Raw genomic sequence first — 17,533 nt, forward strand, 5'->3', positions numbered from 1 at the left:
TTATGGTCATTTCAAGGCAAATAAACTAGACCTAGAAAAAAGAATATATATTATCTTCTATATGGAAGCTTAAGGTCAAAGAGGGACTATTTGGGAAGAGGAAGGGGACCCGTAGGAGAGGGGAATAACAGGAAAGGAAAGGAAAGGGGGGAATAAGGGTTAAATACATAATATACTTGAATAAAGATGTCATCATGAAACCCATTCTCTTTGTAAAATGTGCATAACTAATCTTTTAAAGTGTTCTTTCCCCATGGCTGGTCATTCTTCCAGTCACCCATTGCCTTTCATGCTGCCCTGCCTGGGCTGGTGTACCTGGCTGTAGGGAGAGATCTTACTGGGTAAATGTGGCGCTGACCACGCCCGTTTAGGCGTGGCCACAGGTGCCTGTGGGATTTAGGTCTGAGGAGGGAACAGGCTTGCTCTCTCGGGATTGGGGTTCCGTGGGATCTCGGAAGGCAGCTGAGATTGGATGCTCGGAGCACTGACCCTGGGTTATCGGTTTCTCCCCCAATAAAATCAAGCGATTTCATCGCTGTCCCGTGTATGGCAATCTTATTCCAACATCTGGCCTTTGTTCTCCTACCTCTAATCTTGTCCTTCCGCATATCAGGGATTTTCTCTAGCTAGCATCCAGTCACTCAGTTGACAGCGGCTTACAATATCCCATGGGTCTGCCTTTTCCAGCCTCTGTGCCTCTTACCTCATCCCTCATCCCGTACTGCTCCGTCTTTGACTGCCATTCTCTCCTGGCTGTTTGAGAACATCCCAGGCACAGTTCTAAGGAGGACTCTGTACTGGCTCTCCAGCCTGTCTAGATTGCACTATCTCTCAATGCCTGCCAGGCTCACCCCCTCATCCTTAGCTACCTTTCAGCTGGTCCAGGACCAGCTTCCCAGGGAATGGTGTGCCCACAATGGGCCACATCCTCCTATAGCCATTAACAATCAAGGCAGTCTCCCACAGACGTGCACTGCGTGTTTTCCATCTGATCTGGGAAATCCTGCAATTGAGATCCTTCTCATATGACTCCAGGTGACAGTCAGAGCTAACTAGGATGCTCCCATAGTACCTCACACCCCACTCTTAGTACTTTATAATATTTTGTCTTCCACGGCTGTCTTGTACATGTGTTTTTTCAGCATTTATGTTGTCATCTTATTGTGTTTTTTTCAGCGTTTATGTTGTTATCTTACTCATGTTGCCAGTCCTTCAGATAATAAACATATGGATCTATGTATCAGTTTATACAACACCCTCCTTAGATTTAGTTTGATACCAGGATTAAAGTTCTCACTTCACATATTCAGTGTTAGACTTTTTCCATTGTATCATGCTATCTCTGACACATTTCTGGTGTCCCACCATGCTACCTGTTACGCAGTCTTAATATTGCTTTATGAACATAGCTCCTCCTTTTCCTTGTTTATCCCACCCCAAGAAACTACATCTTTTCGTATGAATTAGATTCATGTCTTGTGAACCAATTGTAATTTTACGATAATGTTTTTCAGCCTTTGAATTAAAAAAAAAATCCCTTTCTTGAAGCTTAAGCCCTCAGGACATAAAGGGCTCCAGAATAGGGCTGGTGCTTCTGGCATGGTGCCCTGAGTTCCTCCTTATATGAGTCATGGTGAATGGACCCCTGGCTCTGCTGTGCTTTTATTTCTCCAGACACAACTAGACTTGGTGGTAACAGGAAATTTGACAAAATATGAAAAGTAGCTGGGTGTGGTAGCGCAGGCTTGAAATCCCAGCTCTCTGGACGCTGAGACAAGAGGACCACAGGTTCAACACCAATCTAGGCTACACAGTGGCGGCCTGACTCAAACCAAACAGCAAATAAACAAACGAATGTATGAATAAGGAAGAAAGAAATAGTAGTCACATGAACTGAGAGGGTGGAGAGAAGCACTGCCCACTGTGAGCGACTGCCAGAGCACAGCTGACATGGACTACGTGCTGAGCATTGCTTAGATAATCTTAGCTCTTCTTTCTTCATGTCCATATTACATGTTTAATTCATAGTCTCATAGTCTATGAGTTCTTAATGTCACATTTTTGCTTAAGCAAAGAACATTTTTTTTTTTGTGTGTGTGTGTTTTTCAAGACAGGGTTTCTCTGTGTCGCTTTGGAGCCTGTCTTGGCACTCACTCTGGAGACCAGGCTGGCCTCGAACACACAGAGATCCGCCTGCCTCTGCCTCCCGAGTGCTGGGGTTAAAGGCGAGTGTCACCAATGCCCAGCAGCAAAGAGCATCTTTATCCAAACTCACAATCAATGAGTTTCAGTAGACGTAATATTTTATTGCATGTATTACCATAATTTGCTTCATTATTTCTTTAGGAAATTTATATGTTTCAGTGTTATAAATCTTATTGCAGAATGATATCTTTTTAGATAGTGTGATAAACTTAATCTTAGGAATTTTGAAGACTATAATGAGGTGTATATACATTATCCTTTTGTCTTTTATGCCAAAAAATAGTGTTAGCATGATTCACTTATATTCATAATCTCGAGTCATTCAAGGCTGGGTGCACAGAAAGCTTCCATATCCTATTAGAGTCCTGTACCATGGACATAGCACAGCGCATCTCAACAGTCCTGTTGCACACTGAACACTCTTCACAATCAATGCTACTTCAGTGAATATTCTAATGTCCCTGCTATTTCACAGAGGGACAACCATATTTACAGGATAAATATAAACGATAGAAGCTGGGTGGGAGGGTCAGAGGCTGAATGAGTCCGTAGTTTTGGTGGGCATTGCCAAGCAGTATTCCTTAGGAATGGTCTTTGTTATTCTGCCAGCAATATGTGGAAGTGCCCGTTTCCTTAAAGCCTTGACAATAGACTGTAGTTTAGTAGCCCTGTACTTTCTACCATGCCCTTGCCGGCTCCATGTAAAGTACTGAATCTTAAGCTGCTGTAAATATTATCTATGACATTTAACTGTAAAATGGTATTTCGTCATTGCTTTGTTATGCTTTGATTTGGGGGACTGATAAAGTTAAATGCTGCAAAAGTCTTTTCAATTCTTAACTATTCTTTTTGCAAATTTGTCCTTTGCTCATCTTTACACTGATTCTCAGATATTTTTAATACTCTAAGAGGTATTAGAATATTTTGTTCAAAATGCTGAAATATTTTTCTAGTTTTTGGTATTTACCTTTATTTCTTAATATAAAATAACTTTATATTGACAAATAACTTGATCTTTTACTTTCATTTATAGTTTTGTGGGATTTTTCTTTGTTGTTGGTTTTTTTGTTTGTTTCTATCTTTCTCTGTTTTTGTTTCTTGGGAGGGTTTTTTGTTTTTGTTTTGTGGTTGTTGTTGTTGTTTTTGTTGTGTTTTTGGTTTTTCAGAGACAGGGTTTCTCTGTGGCTTTGGAGGCTGTCCTGGAACTAGCTCTTGTAGACCAGGCTGGTCTCAAACTCACAGAGATCTGCCTGCCTCTGCCTCCCGAGTTCTGAGATTAAAGACGTGCGTGACCACTGCCCAGATGTTGTTGTTTTTATTTTTTGTTTTGAGACAGGTTTTCTCTATATAGCCCTGGCTATCCTGGAACTCCCTCTGTAGTCCAGGCTGAGCTTGAACTCAGAGATCAGCCTGCTTCTGCTTCCTGATTCCTGGGATTAAAAGCCTGTGCCACCATGCCTGGCTGGATTTTTTTGTTTGTTTGGTTGGTTGGTTGGTTTGGTTTGGGTTGGGTTTTTTGTTTGGTTGTTTTTGTTTTGTTTTTATATGAGGCAGGGTCTCAGGTAGCCCAGGCTGGCCTTGAACTCAGTGTGTAGCCAAGGATAGAACTGAACTCATGGTCCTCTGCCTCCCATCAACCAAATGCTGGGATCAGAGGTACACACCAGCACATTCAGCCTCGTTTATAGTTCTAAATTTTAAAATTCCAATCCAGAGATCTATGAATATTATTTTCATTGTTGTTTGTGGGTTGATTCTTTGCATTTTGTTTAAACCTCAACCCTAATCTATGTGGAGTTCATTTTGTTCCATTTACAGCAGCATTTAACAGTTATCAAGCATCAGTTTTTCTCGGGTAGTTTAGGATGTGCTGAGGTCTGCTTGTCCTATAGCATGAGCTCTGAGAAAACACGTTGGATAACTTTACCCCTTAATCATTGGATTGGATAATAAGCTTTTCCAAGTGGGAATTTTACTGTAAGAAGGTTCTTTACTCATAATATTTTTTATCCTAATTTGAAACATGAATATTAGAGCTGAAGCCAAATTAAGTGTAAGCCTTTTCACTCCAGCAAGTCTGTGTTGAAATGGCCTCAAGACCTTCCTGGTGGCTGGCTATGCTCTATGCAGTACCATGTATTCATGTCACTTTTTGGGTTGCTCAGATCACATACACAGCGGCCATGATTCTAGTTGTCATCTTTCCTTCTGTAGTAGGAAACTGACCTTTGATTGATAAGCATGTGACTTGAGAGCCTGTGAAGTTAAGCTCAAGGGCATAGAATTTATAGCCTGACTGGATGCTGGCACTTGAGCAGTCTTGGAATACAGAGTCTGTGTAGAGAACAAACATCCTTATCTGGGGATCTGTTTTCATTCACAAGGCCTGTGACCCCCAGATACACTGGCATGTTCTCTAGACTCTGCATTTCCTCTTGCCTGTTTCATTTCTGACATTCTGTATCCTGTTCAGTAACTAAAACACGTAAAAGAGGGGGATTCTCTCTTCTAGAAGGGTGTTCCAGCTGCTGCCCCTGCCAAGTTCTGCATGGAGCTTGAGGAAGATGATGTATTTATGAGGATTTGCATCTCATTCTTCTGAATCAGCCAGGTTAATGGCAAAATATTTTAAGCTTTGTCTATTGTGTATTCCCCCTGACTTCCTCTATTTAACAATCAGCAAAGGAGCCAAGTTAGATATTTTATATTTTAGAATCCAAATTATTTTCCATGTGTTAATGGATAAGACAAAATTAAAGAATTGTTTGCCTAAGGTTTTGAGTTTCTGTAAAATTGATCTGTGAGCTATTGAGGGTTTATATGAAAAAGTGCCTAAATCTTTTTCATTTTGGAAAGCATGGTATTAGGAACATGGTGGGGGGGATGTCGGGGGGGGGGGGGGGGGACTCATTCTAAACAGTAAAGAAAGAGGGTTGTGAGCCTGAGTTCCAGGAATGGTGAGAAGATTGTGCCTGGTTGTTTTACTGACACATGGTCTCATGTAGCCCAGGCTGACCTTGAGCTCAATATGAAACTTAGGATGACCTTGAACTCCCAGTCCTCCTGTCTCTGCCTTGAAAGTTCTATGATCACTGGAGTGTACTGCCACCTAAAGTTTAGTTTTATTTATTTATTTTAATGCAGTCTCGGGGGTTGGACCTAGAGCCTCACACAGGCTAGGCTAGCACCCTCCCCCACCCCAGCCACATCTCCAGCCCCCTTTGAAGGCTTCAGTTTCTGATACAACATGTAATGGAAATGATGTCAGTATGTCCTGACCCAACCTTCAGCAGTGTGCTCACTAAGAGGTGGTGTGTTGTATTGGGCATGGAGAATCAGCCTTGCAGCTTATGGGCCTCTAGGTACTGGACTAGTGGTGTGTTGTATTGGGCATGGAGAATCAGCCTTGCAGCTTATGGGCCTCTAGGTACTGGACTAACTAGAAAAATCTTATTGAAGAATTCAGAGTGAGCCATTATGTTAAAAAGTTTTACTCTGTAATTGCTATGAATGAAAGCATGGCCTGATGGGGCCTGGAGAGATTGCTCAATGGTTAAGAACACAAACTGCTTTTCCAGAGGACTGGAATTTAATTCCCAGTCCCCATATCAGGCAGCTTACAACCACCTGTTCTGGGGGGATCTGACTGCTCTGGACTCTGTGAACACCTGCACTGCACTGCACTTCTGTGCCACACACACACACACACACACACACACACACACACACACACACACACACACCACACATTTTAAAATAATTTTTAAAATGTATAAAGCATAACTTCATGTGATTACAGAGTCTGGGCAAATAAAGGAGGGAAAAATCTCCCTGCTGAATATTTTCAGATAAGGAATTGTAGCTAAGATCCATAATGAAAGAGAGAGATTGCCATTTCTAACAAAGCTCAGAAATATGTGGTTCTGGTGGTCCACTGTCTGTCAAAGCTAAGGCCTGAGCCGATTAACATGGAGGAAAGGTTTGTCCCTGCTCATGGCTGGAGAGACTCTGGTCCATGACCAGATGACCCTATCGCTATGGACCCCTGGAGCAGATGTTCAGTGGCAATGGTCGGGGGGAGCTTGCAGGGGTAGGGTGGTGACATGGCAGAGCAAAGCACTTAACCATAGCCATGAGGTAAACAAGAAAGAAGATGGGACTGGGGTCCTGGGGTCCCCTTTCTAGCATATTCCACATGGCTTAATGTCGAAACCCCACCTCCATGGCTCTACTGCCTCCTATTAGTGCTACCCCGGCAACAGGTCCTTTTTCAACACAGGGGACATGAGAGGACGTTTAACATTTAAACCATGGCTTTGGTTAACACAGAGTAAGTGTGTTCAGCTGAGCCAAAGCCTCTTCTGTGGTGTTGTGCCAGTACTAATACAGCAGGCTACTTGAGGCATAGCAATGTGTGTTTTATTTCAATAACTTCACATTTTTCCTATTTATATTTGTGCAAATGCTTGTCTTTTTCTTTTAATGAAAACCATACATTCCCTTTTAACATAACAGTTTCCATTTCACTTTATTTGAAACAATTGGACTTAGTCATAAGATTATGTTGCACATGCCCAGAAGGGAGGGAAAAAATGATTCCACGTTTTATTACAAACAAAATGTAAATAATTCATGTGTTTGGGGAAAATAGGAGAGAAATTTGTTGTGCTTAACCTATTTTTTTACCTAATAATAGTGTTAACATCTATTTGGCCAGTTTTGATTTTTAAATTTCCTGTTTCAGTTACTTAGAAGACAACTCCCTTTCTAGACACCCATAGATGGCACGTGTACACGTCTGTGACTGCACGTTCAGGCAGTTCTGGTGGCTATGACTATGGAGACATTGGAGCTATGATTAAGTCCAGTTGAGGTGTGCCCTTGATTTAATGCCAACCTGAGAATGAGTGGAGTCATCCGCTTGAGGCCCATTCCCCAAGCCTTCCCTTTCTCTATTTTGTGTTTTTAAGAAACATTTAAAGGTTTCACTAGGCAGAGTGTGCATGTAGGATTTCTGAAATTACAAATAATCACATGTGAGGAAATGTCCCTCTGTAACAGGAAATGACTCTCCCACTGTTTGTGGGTTTTATTTTCAGATTAAAGGAAAATTGGGAGAAAAAAAAAATGAAAACCACATCTAGTCTCCCTCTCCTAGTTGGAATCTATAATTTGTTTATAAGATGGTAGGCTTTTATTTGCTTTCATCTTTGCATGTGTGTGGCGGGGTGTGGGAGTTGTTAAACAGCATCTCTCCATGTAGCCCACTCTAGTTAGGAACTCAGGATTCTCCCATTTCAGCCCCCACCCCCAAGTGCTGGGATTGAAGGCATGTAGCACCACACCCAGCTTAGTTTTGTTGATATTTTTTAAGTTGCTATTGTCTAGTTGAAACGGAAACAAATAAGAGATCTACCAGCCTACTCATCCCCCACCCCAGCACATGGCAGTGCCACGCCCTGGAGGACAGCAGCAGCAGCTTTCTGTTTTCTACTGTGCTCAAGGCTTTTTCCTCACTCCCCATCTGTTGTGGGATATTCTTATGGGAATGCAAATTGCTCCATTTCCCTAGTTAAGCCTTTGACCCCTTCACAGGGACCTTGCCCTGTCCCCTCTGCAGAACGCTGGTGTCTCTATTTCCCCGGTGTTCCTGCCTTCACCTGTTTCCCAGATATTATGGGAATCTCTCATCTTTTAGTGGCCAACAGCATCCCAATCCTGCTTCACTTCCTGTTTCCTTTTCTCCACAGTTTTACCTTCGTTGTATTTTCCATCTTTATTTCAGTGGGAATCTCAGCAGCATTGGGTGGCAGACACCATTCTGCCATTTTGAATCCTTCCAGACTTTTTTTTAGGAAATCTATCAGCTCAGTTTCATTTACAGTTTGTTTCTGAGGTGCAGTGTCCCGTTTCCCTGGTGTCTCCTCAGTTAGACTGAAAAGCTGCAAGAGCTACAGGGTTGTACATACTTCGTCCTGCTGCTTCCGGAGAACCACAGACCCGTGTGTGAGGCGTTTCGGATGAAAGCACTGGTGTGCAAAGCAGGCTGCCTTCTCTCTTTGTTGTCTCTGTCTCTGTCTCTCTGATGCACCCTCACCTTCCAAAGCCCCCCTCCCAGGCACCCTCACTTTTCCAGGCTCCACCCCACTACCTCCACCCCCACCCTCCCCATGGCACCCTCAACCAAGCCTTTTCTTCTCTTCCCTCTGCCTGCCTTGGTTGGTTTCTTGCCTGGTCATCTTTCTCCTGAAGGAACCAGCTTCCCTTGTGGCAGCCATAACAGCTGAACATGTGCTTCTATGACCTTGACCTAGTCACTAGAAAGTCAGATGCCTGTCTCGTGACAAGGAACCCATCAGAAGTTAGCTGGTGGTGCTATGCTTTATGGCTCTGGGTGTGCTTTACGGACAAGTGCACAGCAATGACGTAGAGAGCATAGCAACCACCCTGGGAGGGCCTATGAGCCATAACAACCAGTTGACCAATCAACACAGGGCAAGCCCTCCAAGCCTGGAGGCACACCAATCGTGAGCCTGTGCGTACCCCTAGACACTCCCCTTATGCTGCCCTATAAAGATCTGTGCGCAGCGGCTTCAAGCCTTCTTTTCTAGCCATCCGCCATGGTGGGTGGATGAAAGACCCAAGCTAACATGGGGTTAGCTCGTTAAATTACAATAAAGCCTCTTGCAGTTTGCAGCAAGCTCTCCAATCCGCCTGGTGATTGGGGTGACCGCGAACGTGGCCTGGGACCCCGAATACTTGAGTTTTCGGGGGTCTAACACTCCCAATACCATTTAGGGTCTCTTCTGCATCCTCTCCCAGCCTTCCCTGGTCTGACGTGGTAAAGCAGCTGTTTGCTGGGACGGTCTCCACTTGCTGTTCCCAGAACCTCCATGGCAGCATCACACTTCTCCTTCACAAGACTGCTGCACATGGCAGTTCTCCAGGGATTGCTTTTGAGTAGTGCTGAGACTTAATAATTCCCCATTCACAGCCGGTCTTGTTTTGTCTCTACTCCCATTCCTTCCTTTCTCATATTTTTTTGAAATAAATTCCACGTGTGACATGATTTCCTTCATTGATGTTTTAGTATGTGTCTCAACAAGGGCCCTTCATAAATATGACCACAATACCATTAGCACACCTAAGCTACCAAATGCTGTAACAGATCCAGTGAGTTCAAATGTTGAATTGTTTCACAGTTGCCACTAATACTCTTTGTTTTGCTATATCAAAGCGAGGATCCAAATGAAGTTCAAAAGTCGATGTTGGTTGATACGACTTTTAAATCCCTTGTAAATATACAAGCTACCCCTCCAACTCCTGGAATTTTATGGACTCTTTTCAACTATTTGACATAATTCTTTACATGTCTCACTAAATGTTTGCTTGATTTTAAATCTATTGAACTCTTTGTATAAAAAAAAAAAAACTAGAAAAGAGAGTCTGATCATTTGAGACTTGGTATAGATATGGCCAGTGGTCTGGCACAGTTTTCTTTTTCCACTGTGTAGTTGGAAAGCCAGTAATTTGGTAGTTTCCTCAAGGGACCAGGTACATAGAATTACAAAGTGTACTTCTTTAAGAATTACATTTATTTTGCAAATGCATGCATTTAAGTGTGTGTGGGTGCACGTGTGCATTCGTGATTTCGCAGTACATGCATGAAGGTCAGAAGACAACTTGTGGGAGTGACTTAACTGAGGTTGTCCCCTTTACCTGCACCTTTACCCAAGTCATTTCACTGACCGACCCTTCAGTGTATTTTTGCAAGGTCCTAAGGAAGAATTCTCACAAACCCTAAAGTGTGATAAAATAAGATTTTTACATTGAAATTAGAATAACTTTATGGTGTCCAATTTTCACCCTTACTAAACCAATGAATAACCCCACCGTCTGAAGATGGGATCAGGGCCTATAAGATATGACATCAGACTAAAAATATTTTACAGCCTTTCCAGGGAGCTAATGTTTAAAGTGACACGAATGAGCAAGGTTGCTTTTGCCTGGAGCATCACAGCTGTTTCATGTTGCTTTGACATCTGTTTGCTTTGGCACAGCAGCTTTCATTGATGGAGTCCAATCTTGTCCTTGCCTAATCCTTCTTCTTGAATGATATATAGCATCTCCAAAGTGTTAGCATTTTAATGAATCAAATAATTTTCTTCCCCCTCCCCTTTTTTGACTAGAAATAAACTTGAAGAGAGTAGAGCCTTCAGAGTGAAATGTGAAATAAGAGCTTTCTCTTTGTTCACTCTACTCCTTTTCTCCTGGTTTTAGGAGCTGGGAACCCCAAGTGTAAAATTGCAATTGTTTTGGGAAGAACAGAAGCTGCTTCTCTATCTAGGTAATAAAGCAGTTCTGATGGAGAGGGTCATGGGAAAGGGAGCCAGGTATTCTTTCTGTCCATTTATTCACTTAAAATGTACCACATGGGCATCCTACCAAAATATAAGCTATGGTAATGATTAATGTTGAATATCTGCATCTCAAGTATTTGGTTTTCCAAGTCTATCTGGAAAACAATTTAAGGAGTGAAACTGCACACTCCTTCCTGTAGAACCTCTGGCATTAGCCAGTGGCTGCTGTGGCTGGAATTACAGGCCAGTGACCTCAACACTCAGGAGGTGATGGAGACAGGAGGCCAGTGACCTCAACACTCAGGAGGGGATAGAGGCAGGAGGATCAGTCAAGCCCAGCCTGCTCCACACACAAGTTCCAAGCCAGCCTGTGTTATGTAGTGAGACCAACACAAAGGGGCAGGGGCTGGGAGGGTAAAGTGTTTATGAATCTTGAAAGATATTTGGATAAAGTGATTAGAAATTGAAATTTTCATTGTTTAGTGGTAGAGAACACTGAACGGTGTCCAAGGCCTTGGTTTAATCATTGGTGCTGTGGAAGAGAGGGAGAGAAAGAAAAATGCTCAGGGTTGTGTGAAATATGGAAGCCTTTGGGTGAGTGTATTAAAGACAATTGTATTAAAATATTTAATTTTGGATGTCAGTTGTCATTCACCATTGTTGAGTAGTGAGGAGCCTCAGGTTCAGTTTATTTTTGAATCATTGTGTCCCAGATCACAGCCTGTGACAGATTGGGCTAAGTGTGTCATGTACTTTCCATTCCAATCATCTTTGCTTATGTGATCTCATGAAAACAACAATAATCTCAATGCTTAGCCCTGTTTCCCTAATGCCGTTTTTTCTTTTGTGCAGACACAAACAACATAGCATGATTCTTGTTCCAATGGACACACCTGGAGTAGAGTTGATAAGGCCTCTGTCGGTGTTTGGCTACTTGGGTAAGCACTCGGTCAACAGGTCTGTCAGCATGATTCTTGTTCCAGTGGACAGACCTGGAATAGAGCTGGTAAGGCCTCTGTCGGTGTTTGGCGCTCAGTGAGCAAGTCTGTGCATTGCACACAGGAAGGTGGCGTCTGCAGAAACACGGAAGGGAATCAGCAGTGTCATTAGGCATAAGACAAACCTTAGGCATCCCTTCAGCCACACCGGCTCTTCAGTGTGCTAGCGAAGGTCTAGACAGTGCAGATAAGATGTGGGCTGCTTCAGCACAGCTTCCTGCCTCGTTGCTTACACTGTGGAAAGGGCAGGTTGTCCTCAGGAAACAGTACTGACTGGCAGCCTTCTCTATGTGTGTTTATATACTTAGAAAGGAAACTTCAATTGTGAGGAAGAAGAGAGTCAACATTTTAAACATTGAAAGTGAGGAAGCTGTGGGAGTTTCTGATTTTCTCACTTTGGAAATTAATGCCTGCCGATCCTGGGAGTCTGCTCAAGGGGATAAATGAAACAGATAGATAAATCAGTTTGACATAATCCACTAAATTTTTTTATTTATTTTTTTATCTCTGTGTTCAGGTCTCTTAACCAATAAAAGGTTAGGAATCAATGAGCTGAGTTTTGATTTATTTGGGTATAAAACATTTGCTTTTATTCTGACCTTGGGTAGAATTTCTAAGAAGTAAGGCTACTTGTTTCCTGCCACTCACTGTGGGGCACACACCTGCTGTATCCAAGCCACTGAGGTCAGCCACTCACTGTGGGACACACACCTGCTGTGTCCAAGCCACTGAGGTCAGCCACTCACTGTGGGATATATACATGCTGTGTCCAAGCCACTGAAGTCAGCCACCCATTGAGAGGTTTGGTGAATTCGGTAGATTAAGGTCCTTCCTTTGGGAGCTTACACATTGGGGGAGCAAAAGAAGCAAAGGTGAGAAGCATCCTGGATTGGAAGTTAGGATGTTATCAGTGATACAGGCTATGAACATGTCAACAAGACTTCTGGCTCTGTGTTGAGTGTGACTGGTGACAAGTTTGAATAGGAGTCATATAGAATGTTTGCCATCATTAGCTTCTGTAGAACAGGCTAGAGGGAGGATATATCACAGAGAAAGTATGGGAGCAAGATAGGGCAGACAAGCTGACAGGAGGACAGCACACACACACACACACACACACACACACACACACACACACACACACACACACACACACACACAGAGTTGTTGGGTAGTGTCTTAGTTAGGAGTTTATTACTGTGATGACCACCATGACCACAGAGATTCTTACAAAGGAAAACATTTAATTGGGGTGGCTTACAGTTCAGAGGTTCCATCCATTATCATCATGGTGGGAAGCATGGCATCAGGCAAGCAGATGTGCTGGAGCTGAGAGACCTACACCTTTCAGGAATAGGAAATCAACTGACTGTCACACCGAGGAAAGCTTGAGGAAAAGAGACCTCAAAGCCCGCCCACAGGGACACATTTCCTCCAACAAGGCCATTCCTCCTAATAATGCCCTTCCCTTTGGGAACCATTTTCTTTCTACTCCCTGGTCCCCAAAGGCTTATAGCCTTTGCATATCATGATGCAAAAAAAAAAAAAATGTATTCAGTCCAACTTCAAAAATCCCCATAGTCTGTCATAATCTCAACAATGTTTTAAAGTTCTTTCTTCTGAGACCCATACAATCTCTTAACTATATTCAGTCTATCAAAATCAAAAAGTAGATCACATATTTACAGCATATAATGGCACAGAATATACATTACCATTCCAAAACACAGGGAAGAGAACATAGCAAGAAAATCCTGGACCAAAGTAAGACCAAAAATCAGCTGGGCAAACTCCAAACTCTGCATGTCCATGTCTGATGTCAAAATGCTCTCCACATCTCTAACTCCATTCATCTTTGTTGATTGCAACATATTTCTTTCTTTTGGGTTGGTTCCATTCCCAGTTAGCAGCTCTCCTTGGCAGGTATCCCATGACTCTGGCATCTTTAACATCTTGGGTTCTCCAAGGCAATCCAGGCTTTAACTTTATAGCTTCACATAATAGCCTGTCTATTAGGCCTCCATTCAGGGACACACAAACACACATGTCTGGGCTCCACGGCTTTATTCCATATCTCCTCGAACACGGGACTTAGCTCCATCCCACTTCCTGGTGTTCGTTTCCTCCTCAAATTTTTCATTTTTGTAATTTACCCTGCTCAGTTTTCTCCTTTTTATTATAAATCTTCGTTAGAGTTACCATTAAAAACCACACAACAGGGGATGGAAAGATGGCTCAGAGGTTAAGAGCACTGGCTGTTCTTTTAGAGGTCCTGAGTTCAATTCCCAGCAACCACATGGTGGCTCACAATCATCTGTAATGAGATAGCTCTTCTGGCCTGCAGGGACACATGCAGACAGAACACTGTATACATAATAAATAAATCTTTAACACACACACACACACACACACACACACACACACACACACACACACACACGCACGCACACACACACCAGAATCTATACCAGGCTATCATGAGATTTCCTCTGGCAATGGAATTAATCCAAAATTCTTCACTTTAGCCTCAGTCAGACTCTTTGGACAAGGGCAAAAGGCAGCCTTTTTCTTCACCAAAATATCACAAGAATGATCTCTAGACAATATGCTAAAATTCTCCTCTGAAACCTCTTGAATGAGCCCCTGACAGTTCAAATAACTCTTAGCATCTCTGTCTTCCATGCTCCTACTAGTATGACTCATTAAGCAGTGCTTAAAACATTCCACTAATTTCCAAACCCAAAGTACCAAAGTCCAAATTCTTCCAAATAAGCAATGGTCAGGCCTATCACAGCAAAACCCCAGTTCCTAGCACTAACTTCTTAGTTTGGGTCTTTATTGCTGTGAGGATACACCATGACCATGGCAACTTTTATAAATGAAGGAACCAGCTCCCCATTTCAGCATCCATAACAGCCGAACACGTATTTGTCTGACCTTGTCTTAGTCACTAAGGTCAGATGCCTGCCCCTTTCGGCAGCCATGACAGTAACACGTGCTTTTCTGACCTTGCCTTGGTCACTAGAGGTTAGATGCCTGCCTTGTGGCAAGGAACCAATCAGAAATTAGCTGGTGGTGGTATGCTTTACGGCTCTGGGTGTGCTTTACGGACAAGCACACAGCAATGACACGCAGAGCATAGCAACCACCCTGGGAGGGCCTATGGGCCATAACAACCAGTTGGCCAATCAACACAGGGCAAGCCCTCCAAGCCTGGAGGCACACCAATCCTGAGCCTGTGCATACCCCTAGACACTCCCCTTATGCTGCCCTACAAGATCTCTCTGCAGCCAGTTCGAGCTGTCTTTTTTAGCCATCCACCATGGCGGGGTGGGTGAAAGACCTGAGCTAACAAGGGTCTTTAAGCTCGTTAAACAACAATAAAGCCTCATGCAGTTTGCAGCAAGCATTCGAATCCCCCTGGTGATTGGGGTGACCGAGGTCCTGGGCTGAGACCCCAGAGGCCTGAGTTTTCCGGGGGTCTAACATAAAGAAAACATTTCATTGGGGTAGCTCAGTTACAGTTTCAGAGGTTTGGTCCATTATCATCATGTCGAGGAGCATGGTGGCGTGCTATAGTAGCTGAGAGACCTACATCTTGCAGGCAACAGGAAGTCGACTGACAGTCACACTGAGGAAAGCTTAAGCAAAAGAGACCTCAAAGCCCACTCCTGCAGTGACACACTTCCTCCAAGGCCACACCTCCTAATAGCGCCACTCCCTTTGGGGGCCATTTTCTTTCAAACAACCATAGGTGACAACCTGAAGACACCAAAAATGAGTCTAAAATGTCGGCTGACTACAGGCACTCTGTGCCTCAGAGCCCACTTCATATTTTTAGTCTAGCAAATGCACCAGCATCACCTCAGCTCCCTGTATGCCGAGGTCAAAAGACATGACATGGAGAAGGCTGATTATTTGTTCCATTGTGACGAGAAAAGGGGGGGAATTTGCCTGAGACTGTCTCTAGAATTGGCGGAGAAGAGGGATGATTCAGATGAAATGGGAATGCAGTCATGACCCCTGTAATACAGGCGCCATCATTTTCAAGAGCAGACCAAGGGTGGCAGACAGAAACGATGCTTGTATTCCTGCTCTGCCGTCTATTGAGCCTGCTCGGCCTGGTGAGCAAGTTCCTTAACATTCTCAAATATCAGTTCCCACAGCAACAAACAGACAAACTCCAGAAATGTTACTCACTTCCAAGCTTTTATGTGTGGAGTGTATTGGGCCGGTGTGCATGTGGAACTGTGTGTCCATGTGTGGTCATGCATATGGAGGCCAGTGTTAACATCAAATGTCTTCCACTGTCACTCTCAACCTTATCTTACTGAACACCAACCCACGACTGCCTTTATGACAGCCAGAGTTCCAGCTCTGCCTGTCTCTGCCTTACCACAGCTAGGGTTACCAATGTCCACAAACATCCCTGGGAGTTATGTGGGTGCTTGGGATTTGAACTCAGATCTTCATGGCACTTCATGGCAGGCCTTTTACCAGCTAAGACATCTCCCTAGCACCTGTTTTGGATTTTTAGATTTTTTTTAAAAAAATCATTTCCCCCCAAACCACCTGGTCTTTGGGACACATGTATGTACATGCGTGCCATGGAACCTGGCCCGCCATTTCCATAGCTTTGCAACTTCAGATGACAGATTAAAAGACCTCAGACCTCTTCTAACTCCAAGAGTTGAGTTTGCTGTGACATCAAGTGCTGTGGGCTGAGGCAGAGTTGTACCGCTAGAGTGTCCACAAGGTTTAAAATGTGTCTTTTACCAAATACTTGATAGCAGAGTCACTATCTATGACTCCTCTGCTCACCTCATGTTGTATTTTAAATTATTATTTTCTGTTTTGTAGATAATGTACATGGTGGGCATTGGGAGATCCATTTTAATCATGTGCGCGTTCCTGCTGCCAATTTAATACTGGGTGAGTATTAACCCTCCCCCACTATTGTGTATTCCTATTCCCAGGTCTGCATATGGAAAAGATACACAACCTTAACTTAGATACTTCCCGTCTTATTCCAGTTATCAAGGAAAATGTTCATTTTGTGTGTTTTTCTTATCTGGAATGATATGGTTTTATCTGAATGTTCAATGAGAGTTTTATATTTTATGTCATCTGGAAACATAGCTGAATACAAACGTTGTCCAATTCAGAGCAACAAGTCTTTTCTAAAGGCATGGCCAGGGGCTCCCTATTAGTTTTAAGAAGATGTCAATACTTTCTTTGAATTCAGATCCAAGAGAGAATAAACAGAATAAAAATTTAAATGTTCACTACATGCCTGAGATGACTGCATATTTCCATTCACTGGAAACCTCTTCAACCTTCAAAGTGTGTTTCCCCCTGACAGGCCCTGGGATTACAATGGAGGACAATTGGTCACTCCTTTGCTTTCCTTATCTCTCTGTCACCCTTATCCATGTCCTTTTTTTCTGGACTTGAGATTCCTAAGGCAGGGAACAGTGCTTCCCACTCCTTTGTGGACATTGTATTACTAATAAAGCAACTGGTGCTTTACTCCAGGGACAGTCCTTACATCAGACTGGAATCCAAATGCCCCTTCATCATAATGAACTTTATTGCAAACTCACTCTTTCCTCACCAGAAGCCTGTTTACATTAAGGGCAGCCCCACTTGTCCTACAATTCCTGGCTGGGCTACCTTCATGTTCTGTTTGCTTTCTCACAGGTGAAGGCAGGGGATTTGAAATTTCCCAAGGCCGCCTTGGACCTGGAAGAATCCACCACTGCATGAGATCCGTGGGTCTGGCAGAGCGCATCCTGCAGCTCATGTGTGAACGGGCAGTGCAGAGGGAAGCCTTCAAGAAGAAGCTGTATGAACACGTAAGAGGATTCTGAATGTCTGTAGCCTGCTAAGCTATTCTGACCTTAGTGAGAAGAGCATCTGTGCTGGAGAGGTTCCCTCTATGTGAGCACAGGGTTCTCTGCTGTGGGCGTG

At 43.4% G+C, this 17,533-nt stretch overlaps 1 protein-coding gene across 1 annotated transcript in view; it reads left to right on the forward strand.

The window, feature by feature from the left end:
• The window catches only part of Acad11 (acyl-CoA dehydrogenase family member 11), a 69,985-nt gene that overhangs the window by 41,703 nt on the left and 10,749 nt on the right, over positions 1 to 17,533 (forward strand). The window contains exons 14-17 of the mRNA XM_027414346.2: positions 10,486 to 10,552; positions 11,418 to 11,503; positions 16,424 to 16,495; positions 17,264 to 17,418. Of these exons, the coding sequence (XP_027270147.1) occupies positions 10,486 to 10,552; positions 11,418 to 11,503; positions 16,424 to 16,495; positions 17,264 to 17,418 (380 nt within the window). The remainder of the gene's footprint in view (positions 1 to 10,485; positions 10,553 to 11,417; positions 11,504 to 16,423; positions 16,496 to 17,263; positions 17,419 to 17,533) is intronic.

Source organism: Cricetulus griseus, chromosome 4, assembly GCF_003668045.3.
Source record: "Cricetulus griseus strain 17A/GY chromosome 4, alternate assembly CriGri-PICRH-1.0, whole genome shotgun sequence".
NCBI lineage: Eukaryota > Metazoa > Chordata > Mammalia > Rodentia > Cricetidae > Cricetulus > Cricetulus griseus.